The 19,238-nt window shown below is 45.9% G+C and overlaps 1 protein-coding gene across 4 annotated transcripts in view; it reads right to left on the bottom strand.

The window, feature by feature from the left end:
- The window catches only part of ASTN2 (astrotactin 2), a gene marked incomplete at both ends in the record, with an annotated part of 917,251 nt that overhangs the window by 621,321 nt on the left and 276,692 nt on the right, over window positions 1–19,238 (bottom strand). For 2 of the 4 annotated variants that reach the window (XM_082842116.1, XM_082842118.1), the window contains one exon: window positions 9,338–9,490. The exons of 1 other annotated variant lie outside the window; for it this stretch is intronic. In XM_082842116.1, coding sequence (XP_082698242.1) covers window positions 9,338–9,490 — 153 coding nt within the window. The remainder of the gene's footprint in view (window positions 1–9,337; window positions 9,491–19,238) is intronic. One more of the 4 variants, XM_082842117.1, reaches the window with a different exon arrangement.

The following is a 19,238-nucleotide window of genomic DNA, read 5'->3' as shown; positions in this document are numbered from 1 at the left end:
CCTTCTTCAAGGGATGAACTCTGTTTCTCTACCTTCTGTGTCTAAGATGGCCTCACAACTTGGTTTTGAGCAAGTGAATGAAGTGGGAAGGATGAAGTGTGTCTTCTGAGCGTAAGCCTCAAAAGGCCTTGCAGCTCTTGTCCTTTCTGCTTTTGGAACCCATGTGAGCCAGCCTTGGAGAGCTGGCTGACCACAGGTACCTGACTGAGGTCAGCTGAGCCTGCCCGATCCAGACCAGAAGAACTGCCCAGCTGAGTCCAGGGCCAAATGCTTGACTTGGATTAAGAGACAAATAAGTGGTTTCTGTTTTAAGTCACCAAGTTTCAGGGTGTTTATTATGCTACAACTCTGACGTGGTATTGTACCATTCTGATGAAAGAAATATCCTAGAGTTATATCCCCAGGCCCCGCCAAGACCTGGTCCAGAGCCTTCTCTTAAGGCTGCCTGCAGTTGCCTCTCCACCCAGCCAGAACAGACAGAATTGACTGAGGGCCCCGTGACATATTTCAGACAGACAAGGAAAACCGCCTGGAGGAGACATGCACTTTTAGGAATGCAAACTTCTCTGAAAGACACATCAGGGAAGATTTATGGAGGCAGCTATGTGCTCTGACTATAAATCAGCTCTCCCGGGCCTCAGTCCAACCTGACCTGGGATCACTGGGCTGTGGTAGTACTGGCCCTGGCAGCACCTCCTGGAAGGGGCATGTGGTCCAGAAAAGGGAAGCCAGAGCCCCAGAGGAAAGGCTCCCTGTTCAAATCTGCGTGTTATCCCCTGTCTTTGAAGGTGCCAAGGCTATGATTCCAGGATGCTGGTAATCTATAGGGTGCTTTAAAAAAGGATTTCAATAAGTATTCTAGCACATTCTCACAACAGCCTTGAGAAACAAGAATAGCAGATATTACCACATCTGCAGGTGCTGTGGATGGAATCCAGAGAAAGTTAATTAATTTCTCTGAGGACCCACTGCACTGAAGAGCTGGGGTTCAAATCGGGGTTTTCTGACTCCAAATACTGGACTTTTCACTCGACAACAATGCTTGCCAATCAGATTTATAGTCAAAGGTCATTTGAGGTGGAGGAGACCTGTGGAAATTATCTAGCCCGTCACCTTTGCTTTCCAAATTAACAACAACAAAGATTTATTACGTACTTATTAGGTTTAGTGTGGCCTGCTGAGCACTTTACATACATTAAGTCTAATCCTACCAGCCTCCCTATGAGGTGGCCGAGTGTATGATTTACAAATTAGGTAATGACGATTTAGCACAAGTTATTTCCAAAAGTTGAGGGAGTCAGAGGCAGAACTGTGCTGTCGATTCTCATCTATCTGATTCCAGAACCTGAGCTCGTTTCCACAGAGCCACACAGCTTCTTAGATGGGGACGATGATGCCTGGAGAGTGGAAAGTCGTGTCCAAGATCACACAGCCCTTGTGATTAGCCTAGTCTATTAATTCATCAAGCATTAACTGAGTGTCTGCTATGTGTCAGGACTAGTCTAGTCACTGGAAACACAGGCACAACCTGTACATAGTCACTGTGCTTCAGGAGATTAATTAAGGGAGAAGAGAAGTGGCCTTAAATTACTCTCATAAAAGGTAATAAGTGACAAATATCATAAGAAAGATAGAGAAGAGGTTATTGAAGTTTGGAGGAAGTATGCATGACTCTCATGTGGGAAAAATTTGGAAAGACTTCCCGAAGAAAGTAGCTTTAAGGTTTTATTTGGAAGGAAGAGCAGGCTTTGGGACATGCGGCAATGGAGACGGGGAGGAAAATCAAGTAGGAGAAATGTCACAGAGGTAGAGAGACAAGGGGTTATTTCATCATAGATTTAGCGCTAGACTCTAGGTAGCTGGGGTCTATCCAGTCTTCTTTCTATCCCTGTAACTATCTCATGGTTTCAAGTTGAATGCCATTTTGATTATGCAGTTTCAAAACTACCTTTGGGGGCTTCCCTGGTGGCGCAGTAGTTGGGAGTCCCCCTGCCCATGCAGGGGACACGGGTTCATGCCCCGGTCCGGGAGGATCCCACATGCCGTGGAGCGGCTGCACCCGTGAGCTATGGCCGCTGAGCCTGCGCGTGTGGAGGCTGTGCTCCGCAACGGGAGAGGCCACAACAGTGAGAGGCCCGCATACCACACACACAAAAAAAAAAAAAAAAAAAAAAACCCAAAAAACTACCTTTGGCAAAAGGAGGAGTGAGCTCCACCCAAAACTCCTTGGTAGGAAGGGGATGCTATTAAGGGGGCACAGGGGCTGGGTAACAAAGATGGAAACCAAAGAAATAAAGACATATCTGGTTGGCTGTCGTTTTAATGTTTAAGCACAGCAACAATCCAATAAGGCAAATAATTTAAAGCCCTCAATATTTATGAATATTTTTCTCCAACTAAGTGAAAAATCCGTAGCTACTTACTAGTAAAGAGTACACACACACACCACATAAACCCGCATTCTAAAGGACAGTGTCCCCCAATAAAAGAGCGCATCAGGGCTTCTCTATCAGGGAGGATAAAGAAGCCAGAATGTGCCTCTCTTCCCAGCGTGGGGACGCAGCTGGGGATTGTGGGAGTGATATCCGGAGCCTGGCTCTGTTCACAGTTTTCCCCAGATATTCCCATAATGCCCTGCACAGTGTCACTCACATGTACCTTTGCATGTTTCTTTCTTCTACTAGCAATACCTTCCCAATCTCTCTCCTCAGTTGATACCAATGCATTCTTCAAGGGCTACTTCCACAGTGAACCCTTCTTTAATTATTCTCCCAGTTTTGTAAACACCCCAGGCCAGCTCACACCACCTTCCTATGCATTCCTTGTGATGCAAATGTCTAATCACCTGCTTCATTCACTAAATGATGAAGTGCTGGTTGGCAGGGATCTGGGCGGCACATCCTACATTTGTACGACTTAGCGAAAAAAGCTGGGTGAATGCCTTTCAAATGCAGAGAACACTGGACAATAGCATAACCACTGGGTTTGCTGCCCCTCAGGTCATAGAACTGGCTCTCTGGGGCCAGAGGGAGATTGTAGGGGGGCAGTCCTGACTCTAAGAAAGAGAGAGACCTCACTTTCCGGAACCTTGTAGCTCCTGATCACCCTCACAGAAGCTCTGATGATACAGAAACACCTACCAATTTAAGAGAATTACCACCTCTTCCTTCCAGTATCTAGACTAGGCTGATACAATTTCACAGCTCAAAGATCTTAGCCAGGCTAGCTAAGACAAAAACTATAGTCATCTGGGAACTGAAATATGGGCTCTGTCTAGGCTTTGAATTCACAATTCCACAGTCTATTAGCTGGGTACACTTGGGCAAGTCACGTAACTTACCTAAGCTTGAAATTTCCTGTTTTGTAGAATGGGAATAATTATAGCCCTTACCTTATGGGGTGTGGGGAGCTTTTAAATGAGATAATATATGATGAGTATAGTATTTAGAACACACTAAATCCTCAGTAAGTGCTAGGGGAACCACGTCTTCTTAACCCTCTGTATTCCATGAAGCTCCCAACTATCTTCTTTTATTCATCCATACATTCATGCATCCATCCACCTATTCGTATATTCTCCCATCCAGCCAATTGGTATTCTATGCCAGTTCTATGTTAGGCATTTGGTCTGCAGAGAGACATAAATCACTGTCCTTTCCATCACGGGACTGTCAGAGATGATGAGGGAAGCAGATGTGTCCTGTAATGAGGGCTGTGATAGAGAGCAGCACGGGGGCTACAAGTGCCCAAAGCAGCAGCTCACTCAGCCTGGATTAGGGCTGAGGGTGGGCTGGGGGTGGGGTCTTCACAGAGAAAATCTTGAGACCAGAATTTTGAAACATGAGTAGCAATTTTCTGCCTAGAGAAGAGAGGAAGGGGCTTTCAGGTAAAGGATGATCGTTACACGGATTTGGAAACCAAGTCATTTGGGGGGAAGAGGAAAACGGACAGTGTGCTGGAGGCTGCAGAATCCAGTGGCTTGGGGGGGTTCAGAGGTAGGCTGGAGTCCAGGCTAGGAAGGAGCCTTGTGTAGCCAGCTCTGGCAACTTTCTAATCCTATTAAACAGTGTGCCCTAAATCCTACAGACCCTTCCTTCTAAAACTGGGTAAGTGTATCCTTAATGGGACATTGAAAAATATAATGATGTTGACATTCTCACTGCCATGACAGTGATACTGACAAATGCAAAAGTAATAATAAAACAGTAGCCATAAGAGTAGTAAATAATAAAATAATAGAACACATGTTCAGTGCGCACCTTTTGCCTGTCTCTGTGCTCAGTGCTGTACAGGCATTATCTCACTGGATCCTATGGAAACCTACTGAAGATGGTACCTTACTATCCTAGTATAATCAGCGAAAGTAGGATTCTTCTTCTCGGGACATCGACATTACCTAAAGACTTGAGAAAATGTTAAATAATTTAACTGACAAATAATATAATCTAAACTAAAATAAATATGCACATATTACAAAATAGAATGGCATGGATTTTTTTTTAGACAGAATCGGGAATTAGGGGCTTATGTTGACGTTTTGTGAGCACAGCTGCAGACTGTTTGGGGGTGTGTTGATTTTCGTCTGCCTCCAGGAAGGCTTCACTGCAAAAGCTTCAAAAGCCCTCAGTGCAAGTGACAGAATATCAGGAAAATGTTCTAGGCAGGGGAGTGACATGGTCTGATTTAGTGTGTTTTCAAAAGATCACTTCACCCACCAGGGTGGAAGATGGATTTGGGGATGAAGAGGCTGTTACGGGAATCTGGATGAGGGATGACGAAACCTTAACCAAGTCAGAGGCAACGGCCCGGGGAGGAGGGATGGATTTGTGAGCCCCTGGAGGCCAGATGAGTGGGACCCTGATGACAATGATAAACTTAGCTACTCTTTATTGAGGGTCAACCGTGAGCCAGACACTGGACTAAGCATTTTGCAGGTATTATCTCACATCCTACGTGTGATTTCAGCATTATTAGCACTATTTTACAGATAAGAAAACTGAGGCTGAAAACAAGTTCATTGCTTATTTAAGATCAGTCAGTTAGCCAGCGGTGGAATTCAGTTTCAAATATGAAGTCCCACTTTTTAAAGACCACTACCTAGACTGCATGCAACTCAGCAGCCTTGCCTCACAGCCAGAGAAATCTTCCTCTGCTTTATTCGAGAGCCAACACCCCCTCTTCACTACCTGTGGACCTGACTACCCAACAGCTGCCTCCTAAAACGCTGTCACAGCCAAGAGGACAGCACTGGGACCTCCACCACTTTCCTCTGTCTGCCTGAGGACAATTCACGTCAGCACCTGCCAGGTCTCTCAGGAGGAAGCCCTAACTACAAAACCGCATTGGAGCTGATTTCAAGCATGTGCTCAGTTTCATGACACCGGTTCTCTGCTACCATTCCATCTGCTGGGACCCGCTGAGCACCATGGGCCGGGCGCAGAGCCTAATGAAGCAGAGAGAGGCCAGGTGTTCCCACTCTGGGCCAGAAGGCCCACGGCCACTTCAGCGGCAGGGGGAAGAGACAGTGAAAGACTGGGGATTTTGACTGTGATATCTGGGATGTTTGATGGTCAGTGGAAGCCAATGGAGCACTTCCAAAACTGTGTTTCCATGGGTGCCTCTGTGCTGCAAGATGTTCATACATGTTCCAAGGGGAAGAACAGAGTCTGCGGTCAAGATGGTTTTACAGATGATGAACTAAACAAATCTGCCCAGCTCTCTGCACTGCAGGATTTCCCAGGGTCTTTCACAGATGAAGACGCATTTGGGAATTTCCAAGAGAAAGAGGGAGTGTGCGGAATTTCCAAAACAGTTACTGACCATGGATTTCTTCTGTCCAAGAAAATCTTGAGGACGTGTGGTGGAAAGGGTGTGAGTTGGGAAGTCTGGGACTGGCACGTACTAGCCTTTCTCTCTCTTGCAAAAACCTTACCCAATAGTGGCAGCAAAACCGTGAGCACAACGTTATTAAGCCATTTTGAAAACTGCTTTGACAGCACCCACTTGAGCACGTTTCATGTGCTATCCATCAATGAGTCTATCTCTAGGGGAAACAGGATTCCCTGGAGATCTGTACTGGGAGGTTTTATTTTATCCTGGATCCCTCTTCTACCATCAATTCGAAAGTTATAAAACTAAGCCACTTTTCCACAATCTTTGAGGTTAATGCACTCATTTATTCAACAAATATTTATTAAGCGCTTTCTACGTATTAGGTCTATGAATATGAAGCTTACATTTTAGAGAGGAAAACAGTAAACAAGCAAACAAATAAAAGTGATTTTAGACCCTAATATTAGGGAAGGAGCGAAAAATGGTTATGTAACAGATAGTAGCAGGTTGGGGATGGAAAGGAGTAAAAGTTTGGGTACCCATGTTTGGGTAGTCAGGGACAATGGTTCTGAGCAGCTGACATTTGAGTTAAGAGCTGAAAGGTGAGAAGGGGCCAGCCAGGAGAGAATCTGGGGGACAAAAAGAGACATGGCAAGGAGAAGTGCAGCAAGTTCTCAGACCCTACACTGGGGCTCCATCCGCTGTGTCCCTGGGACATGAAGAAAGGCATTGTGCCTGGAGCACAGGAAATGCCAAGTGAGCGAATAAGGCAGGGACAGATTCAGATGGAACAGAAGCTACAGGCCATGGCAAAGACTTTGGACTGTGTTCTGAAGATAACAGGAAACCACTGAAAAATTTTAAGCTGAACAGTGACCTTATCTTGTTTATATTTCTAAAAAGGTTACTCTGGCTTGCCTTGGGGAGAATCTCAAGGAGGGTATAGTCAGAAGCAGGAGATAAAAGGTGGCAGTGGTCATAATGGTGACAAAGAAAGGGAGGACAAAATGAATTTCTTCCTGTATCAGTTCTCTTAGTTCCCACCTAACGCATAAATTAAAATAACTTGATATTCAATTAGAGTCTGCCAAACAATAGATTTCATGAATAATCTAATTCTGCAATTCAAGAGGGTAAAACAGACTCCAAAGTGAAGGTCAAGTTTGATGCAAAAAAAAGGTTCTACATGACATTGTTTATAATGGGCAAATAATTAGAAACAGCCCAAATGCCTTACAGTGGTGGCCTCATTAAGACAGTTATGGTACATAAAAGAGATTGTTTTGGGAAGAATTCACTGACATAAAAATGTTTAGGATATGACACTAAGGAAAGAAATTCAGATTGATAGTGAAGAGGAGGGAGGTTATGGACTTGGAGTCAAGTGTATGTATGGGGGCCGTATTTGTAGAGAGGATATGGGAAGGAGATTCTTGGTGAATATTGGAGCAATAAAGATGGCTAGTTAAAGCTGAGTGAAATCACAAGTGATCCTGAATGCCCAAGCCATGACAAACATAAGATAGCATTTTTTCAGTTCCTAATACACATTAGCTCAGCACTCCAAGGTAGTCTATATCCATCATTTCATCAGATCCTTACAGCAGTCCTCTGATGTAGGGATTGGCAACCCTATTCTACAGAAGAGGAGACTCAGGCTCAGAGACAACCAGTGACTCTTCCAAAGCTAAGCAAGTTGAAATTAACAGGGCTGGATTAGCACTCAGACATTGCCGACCTCGAAACAACTCTTCTTTATCATTATACAATGGTTCAACCTGGGGTTTACCACGAGTTCCAAAAAGGAACTCCATCATCAAATTCTGCCTCGATTTACGATCTCACCTAAATGTGTAGATCTCGGTTTTTCACCGGATACAGGAATTCACAGGATTAAGACCTAGACGTCTCAGCAAATAACAAGTGTCTACTATGTGTGCAGACATTGATTTAGACCCAGAAATTCAAATAAGATATTTCCCGCCTTCAAAGAACACTGTCTAGCTAAAGAGAGAGACAGACAAAAGCAAATGATATTACACAAAAGTGAAATCAGTGCTTAACACATAGATAAAGATGTGGGAGAATTCACACATGGGAGAATTCAGGGTGAACTGTGATGGTGACAGTCAGTGATGTGTTTGCCAATATATGTCATGCACGTTAAGCTTGGAAAGAAAGGTAGGACTTCACCAGGATAGAACCTAATGGTTGATTTTTTTAAAAAGTCTGGGACTCAGAGTGCTTAGTTCTTTCCGGCTCTCATAATTGCTAGGATGTTCCTTCGGGCAGGTGGCTGCAGCTTTCTGTGCCTTAGTGATACCATCTGTAAAATGGGCGTCATCACTGTACCTGTTTCATAGGGTTGCTGAGGATCAAATGAGATAAGATATGCACAGCATTTAGCCTGCTGCCTGGAGTACCTGTCAATAAGTGCCAGTAACTATTCATAGGGGCTAGATAGGGGTTTCCACGCAGAGAAACTGGCCAGGAAAGAAACGTGGAAGTGGGGACACATGGATTTAGAAGAGTCAGCAGAGAGACTGGAGCTCTTTGGGGGCCTCAAATGCCATTTTCATAAGCACGAACACTTCTGAAGACCCTGGACAACCACTGAAGTTACAGGAGAAGGGAAATGACATAATCAAAATCAAGTTACAGGAACTAGAGGAGTAAAAGTCAAGAGGAAGAGTGACTGGCTGGAGACCACTGAGTGCATGGAAGGATAAAGACGACACTGGGAAATCAGGCAATGGTGAAATGGTGAGGGGGCTCGTCCCAGACACAAGGTCACGAGAAGGTCAGAGAAAGGAGACGACGATGATGATGATGATGGTAACGTTGGGAGGAAAGACAGGGAGAAGGATGAGGAAGGAGGAAGAGGGGAAAATCTACTTTTGGCTGCACACTGGCTGGGCACTGCGCTGAGATGTTACAGGAAGCTGGGCAGAGAGGAGTGGCTTGGGGAAGTGGAGGGACTGCCCAAGGTGACAGGGTTAGGTAACAGCAAAACCAAAATTTGAATCCAGTTCTGTCTAATACACAGCACTCCTGCTTTGACCACTAGATTACTCAGGCTATTAAAGAGTGGGTCCAAACGCTGTGCTGTGATCCCAGTCTGAGGATGTTTTCCACAAGAACATCCTGGCTTTCTCACACTCTCCAAAGTGACACCAGCTACAACTTGAAGAGCATCTGCTGTACCCTGGTCCTGTGCTGGGCGCTTTCCATAGACTGTTGCTAACCTTCTCAACCTCTCTGGAAGATGGGCAATTCATTCCCGTTCTCAGATGAGGCGGCTGGGGCTCAGAGAGGTTAGCTTTCCACCCAGGGACACAGGTCCTCTCGCTCCAAGGCCTCAGCTCAGAAGACTTATCAGGGGGACAGTGGCGTGGGTTCTGTGAGCACAGGGAAGCAGGGGGAAGAGGGCATAGCTCTTCCCGGCACCTTAAGAACCTGGGCACAGCGGGCAGACATCCTGGCCAGAGCCTCTGGGAGGACCTACCTCTGGACCTGCTCCTCCTCTTCCGCCTCCCTGCCGAGGCACTGCGCAGTGCTGGCTGCAGCTGGCCGATCTCGATGGGCGTGTTCGCACGGAAACTCTCCTTGAACTTCTGCATCAGGGACTCCACTGGCTCCTGCGTCGCCTCAGCTGCTGCTACGGGGTGGGCAACGGGGCTGAGGTTAGGGCTCGGCCCACCCTCAGCCCCTGGAGGACTGGGCCTGGCCCCCCAGAGTTCCCTCCCGGACCCAGTGGTGATGCAGAAGCCACAGGGGCCAGTAGAGATGAATCTACTGGCTTAACGCATTTATTTCTTCAACACCGACTGTGTTCTCAAGGGTACTGCCCCAAGCCCTTGAGATATGATGGTGAAAGTTTGACACAATCCATGATTCAAGGACTCCATAGCTTGGTAGCACACATATCCAGGCGTTTCCAACACTGTGCAATACTTCCGTGACAGTGGAGTACAGAGTACCAGAGGAGCACCAAGAAGGGTCAGCTCACCCATCCTGGGAGCCAAGGCAGGCTTCCTGGAGGAGGAGGCAATACCTCCACTGAGACCTTAAACAGGAGTAGGAATTAGCAAAGAAGATAGAATCAGGGTGGAGTTGTTGAAAAGATTTGGGATAAGAGAGTGCCCTGGGTGGAAGGAGAGGCATGTGCAAAGATCTGAAGCCAGAAAGAACACGGTGCTTGAGTAACTGAAAGGAGTTCAGTGTGGCTGCAGTGGAGCCTGGGAAGAGCAGATGAGGCTGCAGAGGGCAGAACACCTTGTAAGCCACCTTGCGGAGCTTGGATTTTATCCCAAAGGCAAAAGATGATCATTGAAAGGTTTTAAACAGGAAACTGGCATGTTCCAATTAAGCCCCTGTGATAACAATTACTAACCAGAGTATGGAGAATACACACAAAAGCAAGGACAAAGGGCTGTACAGAGGCTTTTGCAGAAGCCAGCCAGAGACAATATTGCCTGAACCAGAACAGTGGCAATAAAGGTAGACGGCAGTACATGGGTCAAACAATATTTCAGGAGACAAAACTGCAGTGCAGTGATACGTAGATCACTTGGTACAAGAGCCCCCTTTTACTAGGGGAAACTGAAGTCCCCCCCCACCCCAAACAAGGCATACAACTAGCTCCAAGCTAGCAAGCGATAGAGTCAAGCCTTCTAAATCCTACTCCAACATTCCTTTCGTTTCAATATCCTCCAAGGAGCTGCTGGTACCCACATTTTCAGAAATTTCAAAATTGAGACTGGTAGAAAGTTATAGAGAATGGAGAGAGTGATGGCAGAAGGGCAGCGGGAAAAAAGGTAGAAGATAAAAGTAAAAAAAAAAAAAAAAAAAAAAGCAGACAAACGAGAAAGAAGGAGAGAGCCAACATAAAAGAAAAGGAGGGGAAATGAGAAAGAAGGAAAGAAGATTGGCTGAACGATCACAGTGTCTTTGTTCTGAGAAATCCCCAAAGACAGCCCTGACTTTGAAATCTTCAGACTCAACCCTCCCTCCACCTACGTCTCAAGAGGCTGGGAAAGTTCTTCAGTTTAAGCTACTTGCTGTCTGATGACAAGGAATGGGATGTGGTAAAGATTCCTGTTTCTTTGATGAGCTTTTCCCAGAGTAGACAAAGAAGGCTTCTGAACATCCCGACACCAACTTCAAGGAGATCCTGTTTTCCCAGGAAAGTTTATCAGCTTAGACACACATGTGTCTGCAGGGTAGGTCATACCCAGAGGGCTGGTTTGGGTACTGGGCTCTGTGAGAAGCCTCATCTCTAGGGACACAGAGGGGCATCTGTGTTTGCTAAGGAAAAGATAACTGACAATACAAATGACGCTGTAGTAGTGTAACGTGCCTGCCTCTCTTGCTATCTGTCTCCACAGGTATCTCAGTTAGGTCTAGAAGCCAAGAAGAAAATCCCAGACATGGGCCCCCTACTCCAAGCCTCTGATACAGAACCTCCAGCAAGAGGCTACGGTCTAATTCTGAGAAGCACTGTCATACCCAATCCAGATGCTTTACACCCAGAGAGGAGAGCGATGTGCACAAAATTGAAAGAGTTGGGCTAAACAGTGGTCAAAAGTCCAGGGCAAGCCACTGTCTGGAATCCTCCAAGAGAGGGACCCACACACATCTGTGAAAATTCACACATTCATTCGTCTCCTCACTCATTCACTCACTCTACAGTATTTTCAGAAAAGATGTCTTAGTCTGCTTGGACTTGCATAACAAAAATCATAGACTCGATAACATAAACAGGTCAGATTCTGGTTTGAAGATGGCTGACTTCTTACTGTCTGCTCACGTGGCCTTTCCTTGGTGCACCCATGTTGGGGGAGGAGAGGGAGAGAGGGAGAGAGAGGGGGAGGGAGGGAAAGAGAGGGAGAGAGGGAGAGAGAAGTCTTTCTCTTCTTATAGGGACACCAATCCTATCAAATTAGGATCCTACCCGTATGTTCTCATTTAATTTTAATTACCTATCAAAAACTCTATCTCCAAATACAGTCACAATGGAGGTTAGGGTTTCAACATGTGAATTTTGGAGTACACAGTTCAGTCTATAGCAGACTATATTTGGAGACGGGATCTTTAGGAGGTAATTAAGATTAAATGAGCTCATAAAATCGGGGCCCTAATCTTATGGCACTGTGGCCTTAGAAGGACAGAAAGATCTCCCCATGAGGACAGCAAGAGAAGGCAGCCATCTACAAGGCAAAAAGAGAGCCCTCACTAGAACCCAACCATGCTGACACCCTGACCTCGGTCTTCTAGCCTCCAGAACTGTGAGAAAGTAAATGTCTGTTGTTTAAGCCACACAGTCTGGCATTTTGCTCTGGCGGGTCTAGTAGACAAAGTCACAGTCACATTGGGGGTTAATAAGGCTTACTTTCAGTCCATAGCAGGGTAAGATGGTGAAAACAACAACAAACAAAACCCCCTCGTGATGCTCACCACGTAGACAGGAAAACCAATAGTAATGAAATAGATGACAGAGAAATGTAAAATTTACAACTGATGTATACAATAAAGGAGAGGTGAAAGATGATATAAGAGGCTCTAGTAGAGGAATATGACCTTGTCTAGGAAAACCATGGAAACTTGCTTCAAGGAAGTGACCAGTGTGACTAAGATCTGGAAAGAGTATGAGAAAATCAGGTGACAAGGGAGCTGCGGGGAGGGGGGAGGTGACAAAAGCAAAGGAGTCAGAGGAAAGAGTCTAAACCAAGACCCCTCGGGAAGAGGGAATATGCAAGGGGCTGCCGTCACCACTGCGGCTGAAATGCTGAAAGCGAGCGGTGTGAGATAATGCTAGAGAGGCAGGAAAGCCTAATACTAACGTTAACCTTGACCCTCACCCTAACCCCCACCCTGACCCTAACTCTTCTGGGCCTTGTTAAGAATAGAACACACTGAAGGTTCTAGATAGGAGAGAGGCTTGATCAGATCTTCACTTAGAGAAGATCGCTCTGGCAGTAGAAAGGATGCATTGGGGAAGGACAGAAATGGAAGTGAGAAGACCAACTAGGAAGGTGGTACCATATTACAGAAGTCCATGTAGGAGATGCCAGGTAGTAGACGTGGAGATAGGGATAGAGCAGGAGAGAGAGTAGCGACAGAGATGTTGGAGCAGTGGAGATAGAGCAGGGAGCACATTTGAGAGTTATTTTGTAGGTACCCCTCCCTGAGAATGTGGTGATTTATTGGAAAAGGGGGATAAGGGAGAGCGAGGTAGAGAGGATGACTCCTGGCCTTCTGGCATCCACAGAGGCAGAACGATGGTACCTCTCAGTGAGAGGAGGGACACTGAAAGAGGAGTGAACTGAGTTTGGTTTTAGGTGAGCGCACTTGGTGCCTCCCATATGTCTACATGGAGAGGTGTTGAGCAGACAGCAAGTTATGTGGGTCTCGCACTCACAAGAGACAACTGGACCCTGTGGAGGCTCTGCTCACGTGTTCTTTGGAACAGGCAGAGAGGGAGTGTGTGTGGTGGTGAAGCACGTTAGCTTCTGGCACAGTGGAGGCGATGGAACATGTGACCATTCCTGATCTGCACTGCCTGATCTCCCTTTGCACCCCCAGATCCATCTTCCACCCGCAGGCTCATTCTGCCCCACTCTATGGCCTGGAGCAGACCCTCAATGGGCTATTTCACAGATCCTTCTTATCTGGCTACTAGGTGAGTTTGCCCAGGGAGATGCTCTGGCAGGATAAGGGAGGAGGGAATTTGAGGGGATGTCTTCCCTTACTCCTTTCCTGTTTCTGCATCGTATTTCTGATAGAGACGGGGACACTCAACAGTCACAGCTTCTGCCAGGGCCCCTTTTCCACAAATCCATTTTTCCCAGACTCCAGTAAAACCATGTCCTCTCCCTGTACCTCCAGTTCTAGGAATTAGTGGTGGCTTCCTGATAGTTATTTTTCCTGGTGCCTCAATACCCCCTCCCCATTGATTCTCTTCACTCTGTCTACACCTCTATAAATAGTAGCTTCGTTGAACTTCGCCTAAAAATCCCATTGGAGGGTGCCTTCTTTGCCCAGCTGGAACCTTGACTGATACATCCTCCCTTTTCATCGAGGCTCTGACATTCAGCAATTCCTAAAGGTCAGCCTCTGCCCATCCTGTTGTTTCTGCTTTACTTTCTCCTAAGCTGATGCAGATTTGACCAGCGGGGAGGAGAGGAAGACACTCAGAGAGGCAAGGTTTGCTCCCCTGAGCTGCAAGGGAGCTGCAAGGGTTTCTGATCCCGACTGTGGCAAATCCCATCCATCTGTTTGGCTGCTCTCGCCTTGGCGACAGTGCCAAGAACCCAGACAGGCTCAGAGGGGGAGGTGCTTATGCAAACCCATCCACGGCCTATTTCATCCTCTGTACCACTCTCTCCTGCCCCCATCCCTCTCAATCCCATCCGGTAGCTCTATCAATATCAATATATCAAGTTGTCCAAACAAGCCACGTTACCTCCTGGTACCCGCTGAGCTCTGCCTCCCCAGAGCAGCAAAATGCTCACCCGTCGCCTAGATGAATGCAACAGATGGTGCTTGATCTGAGCATCACAGCAGGCCCAGGAAAGGGAGGGTGAAGAGGGGGAAGCAGCCCTTTCTAATTGACATATGAGAGACTGTCAAGCTTAATGGAAATGAAGCACTGGGGACCAAGGAGAGAAGCCCCGGCCCCCGAGCCAAAACAGAGAGAGAAAAGAGGAGAGAAAAAAGGAGGAGGGAGAGAAAACAAGACTGGAAAGGAAAACTGCGCTCAGTAATCAAGGGCAGGGGGTGAAAAGGGAAGCAAAGAAGAGTGGAAAGGAGGGGAGAGATCTGGAAAATAAGAAAGAGGGAACAGAAAGGGAAGGGTAGGAAGGACACAAGAGGAGACAGAGACAGCGAGAGAAGGGAAAGGAGAAGGCAGACCCCGAGTACCACTGCAAAGGCATAAGGGTCGTGTTTGTTTCCAGCCACCAGGCAAGCTTCAGCCTGATACTCGACCCTGAAGAACAGGCACTACATGCCCTGTCTACACTGGCATTCACCAAGTCCACATTCAAACGCTCACGCGCTGTTCTCTCCCCGGCACAGCCTGGGATGTTCTGTCACTGTAACTTGTATGGGTTTGGGTTCAAGTTCCTATATCACCTTTATCATCACCCTCTTTCATTTTTCTAGACTCACCCAGCCTACATAGGAAGAAAATTCACAGTTCTTGAAAACTTCACCAATTCTCTGCCAGGCAAGGAAGCTGGCATTTCTTTATGTTTTCTCATTTATTCCTCCTAACAACTTTGAAAGCTAAGTGTCATTAGCCGTTTAAAAATGAGGAAATTGAGGCTCAGAGAAGTTAGATAAGCTCCGGGGGTCACACCCTTAACAATGGCAGAGCTGGGATTTAGACTCAGGTTATGAGAACTCTGATGACCGGGCTCCATTCACCACACCACCGTACGCATACTCTTTCTGTCCTTCCTGGTGGATGGACATGGATATCCCAGTCTTTGAGTTTGGATGTGCCTTCTCTGGGCCTGGAAAGTGACTCTAAAAGCTCAGCCCCTCTTAACTCATCTGGGCAAGGAGCCCCTGGCAATCTGGTCCTGGCTGGAGCCAGGGGCTCAACTTGACTGGAGTCTGACCTGCTCTTCCAAGGAACCTTGTTCAGTGTCGATGGTCAAGACTGTCCAGCCTGGAGTTCCTAGGCTCAGCTCATGCCCCGTGTTGTCAGTTTTGTCTCACTACAGAACTATGTTCAGAGAACAAAGCAACAGGTGGGTATTACTTGGCCATACTGCCTAGTGCAAAGCGTGAGAAAGCCCACCCGAGTTCCAATGTCAGCTCTGCCATTGTGTGACCTAGAGCCACTCCCTCCTCTTTGACAACTCTCAGTTTCCCTGAATGCCCGCAGGGTTGTTGGGAGGATTAAACATAATTATGTACAGAACTGTCTAACAGAGCTTCTGGAACACAGTAAGTGATCAAGAGTGGTCACAACCCAACTTCCTCTCCCTCTTCAGCTTTATGATTTCTCAATCCATTCATTCACTCATTCATTCATTCATTCATTGTGAAAGGCATCTGCATTGTAAGATGTTCACTTTCAAAATTATTTTAGAGAATATACATTTTCCCTTTTACACAGATGTGAAAACAGAGGCACCATGAGACAAAGTCATGATAAAAGTCAGCAGCGGACCAAGGTCCAGCACTCAAGTCTCCTATTTCTACTTCCCCACCCCATTTCCCCAAATTTTAGGATCGTTTTAACCTCAGATCTTATGATGATTAATTTTACGTGTCATCTTCGCAAAGCTGTGGTACCCAGATGTTTCGTCAAATATCTTCCTAGATGGTTCTGTGTAAGTATTTTTTAGGTGACATTAGTATTTAAATTAGTAGCTTTTGAATAAAACAACCCTCCATGATCTGGGTGGGCTTCATCCAATTGAAGGCTTTAACAGAGAAAAGACTGACCTCCCGCAAGGAGAAAGGAACTCGGCTAGCAGGCTACCTTCAGACTTGAGCTGTAACAACTCTTCCCTGGATTTCTAGCCTCCTAGCCTACCTTGAAAATTTTGGACTTGTCAGTTTCCACAGTCACATGAGATGATTCTTTAAATCTCTCTAGATATCAATAGATAGATAGACAGATAGACAGATGGGATGTATCTAACCAAAAGATGATGTATCTACACGTGTCTATACTTACATCTCCTATTGACTGTTTCTCTGGAGAACCCTAATATAGACCTCAATTTTCATATCCAGGCTTTGGGCTGGGCACACTCAAATGTCAGGTTTGTGGGGGATTAGGTAATAAGAGAAGACATCCCAGCCCTAAAGAACACCTCAGCTAGGAAGACCTGGTACATCAAATTTGGAAGTTGTGAGAATCCAGTTCCAGAACCCGACATTCCATTTCATATAGGAGTCATCTTCTCATGAAAGAAGCAAAAAGTAGCAAAGAAAACAGCCAGCCAGTGTTCCCTAGCCAGATGAGAATGCTCCATGACTAGAGTACATCTAAAACCCATGTACGCATTTTTTAAACATGGCCAGCTCTTCCCAATTCTCAGGGATAAACTTGATGGATAGAATTTTCTTCCCTTTTAGCTTTTTCTTCCATATATTTTCTTAAACCTTTGGTGCCTGGCACAGCTTATCTTCAAACGAGTGCCAGCAGACAAGACAAATGAACAAACAGCAACAAACATAAATCAGAAAACTTGGGACGGGCCTTTTCTTACATACACTACCTTGGGTGTGTCAGTTCATACTGCAGATTTGTAGACTGATCATAATTTCCGCTGGAAAACTGCATTGAGTTTGAATGACTGAATTAAACGTAGCGATATTTTCCTCAGCTCTGTTAGAAACACAATACTATCCAGGTTCTGTGGAGCCGGTTTCCACAGTTCCTAGCCAGGACACAGATGGTCTTGAAGATTCCTTCCAGCTCCATGGCCTTGTAGTTATAAATGTCAATGAAACGTGCTTTTAACAAGATGAATGCAATAACCACAGACACTGCTTGCTTCAGTCTGCAAAGCACTTGCACCTCTCTCAGCTAATGCTGTCTTTACCACCTCCCATTTTATAGAGACCATAGAGGCAAAGGAGATTTCCAAAGGGTGGGCTGGAGTTGATACCACAAATCAACAAGTGCTATTCAAGGGAGAAGAGGTCAAGTAACTAGACAGGCTGGGCCAAAGACTTCTTGGTCACTTTCTTACCACCTTGGTGGCAAGGTATGGCTATGGAAAGGCTTTGGAATCGGCCATAGTTTGGAATGTGAGCTATGTGTCTTACCAGCTGCAAAACGTGGGCAAATCACTTAACCACTCAGAGCCTCTGCTTCACCAAGTGTTAAAATGGGGCTTGCAATTCCAAATTCATAAAGCTGTTTTTGGATTAAATGAGATGTTAAAATGCTTATCACAAATGCTGATACAGAGTAAGCAGTTTAAAGATGAGAGTTAATACTGTTACTGCCAAAAAGATCTTAAACCGTCAGACATAGCAAATACAGGTCTTCTACCCAACCCCGGGTGGCATGTGCGTGCCCAGAATCTGATGGAACTCGCAGTCACTAGTCAGATTCTTTTCCTAGATTCATCCTTTCTATAACTGCACAGGAAGACTATGTATATGGCTCAGCACTCCCTGTGACTAGAGGGCCACCCATATTCTACAACTGGCATTCTTCACCCAACACCGTTACTGGGTGCTGTATCCAGAGATGGGCACTGGGGACACAGCGATGAACTGAATGTCGAGCCTTCTTTAAAACACAACACTGCTTAGTGGAAGAGACAGATAAAGATAAGAAAAACACAGTGTGCTAAATGTCCGGTGATGAGACGGCTGAAAATGTATCCTCTAATTCCTTTTGCATGTGGAAAAGCTATAGAAAATCCTCAGAGGAGATGTGAACTTGCCCGACCCTTAAAGAATGCAGAACCAGGTGAAGAGGATGACATAAAGAGTAGCATCAGCAGGAAAACGGGGCAAGAATTGTAGGGAAAATCCCACACAGTTTGGTTTTTCAAGAGCTTGACATGAGCGATGATTTTATTATAAAGAAAATCCATCTTTTGAGCTATAAAGGGTGGTCTGGCTCTTTCTGCGGACTCCTACCTCCTTTCCCAGACCACAGTTCAAAATGTCCACCTCTTTTGAGAGCCCTGCTATCCAGCCTCACTACCCTTTCCTGTGCCTTTTATATTTATCTCAGATACCCTGGGTTTAGCAAGGGCATGTGGTTTAGGAATCTGACAGACCTGGGTTTAACCTTCATTCCATCACTTATTCATTATGGGACTTAACTTCTCTAAGCCTCAGTTCTCCATGTGAAACCTTGAGCATAAATCTCTCTCAAGAATTGTGGGGTTCTGTTTGTTTGTTTACTTGGTTTGGTTAAGATTCAAAGCAGTAATATATGCAAAGTGCTTAGCACCGTATGTAAAATGGGTTAAGCATGCAACAAAGTAATAGCCTTTATTATCAGTCCTGTTAGTAAGTTTAAGTGACATAAGCTTGCAGAAGGCCTTGTACTGAGTCAAAGCTTAATACAGACTAGGTTCTCCATTTCCCTTTTGGGTAACTCAGTGCCTTTGACTAAGGACTCTAACTCCCTATTGTGCTCTCATGTATAAATCTCACCATATTCCCTGACCCCAGGGACACACAGGGCTTGCACTCTACGTCAGCCAACCCCCATGGTTACACCGCGGATCTAGCCTAACCTGGGACCTGGGTATGGCTGTTACACTAAGCCTGGAAATTGATCTTCTGCTCATAGCCCCCTGTCCACTCTCATATCTTGCTCTTTCATTCTCATCAAGTTTGTGCTGTGACCTCTAAGAGATCACCAGGTCCTGAATGTAAGGCACACTGTGGCAAACATGTGGGATTATATA

This window comes from Leucopleurus acutus (genome assembly GCF_964270905.1).
Source record: "Leucopleurus acutus genome assembly, chromosome: 7".
NCBI classification, from domain to species: Eukaryota; Metazoa; Chordata; class Mammalia; order Artiodactyla; family Delphinidae; genus Leucopleurus; species Leucopleurus acutus.
This window is presented reverse-complemented; position numbering and strand designations above follow the sequence as displayed.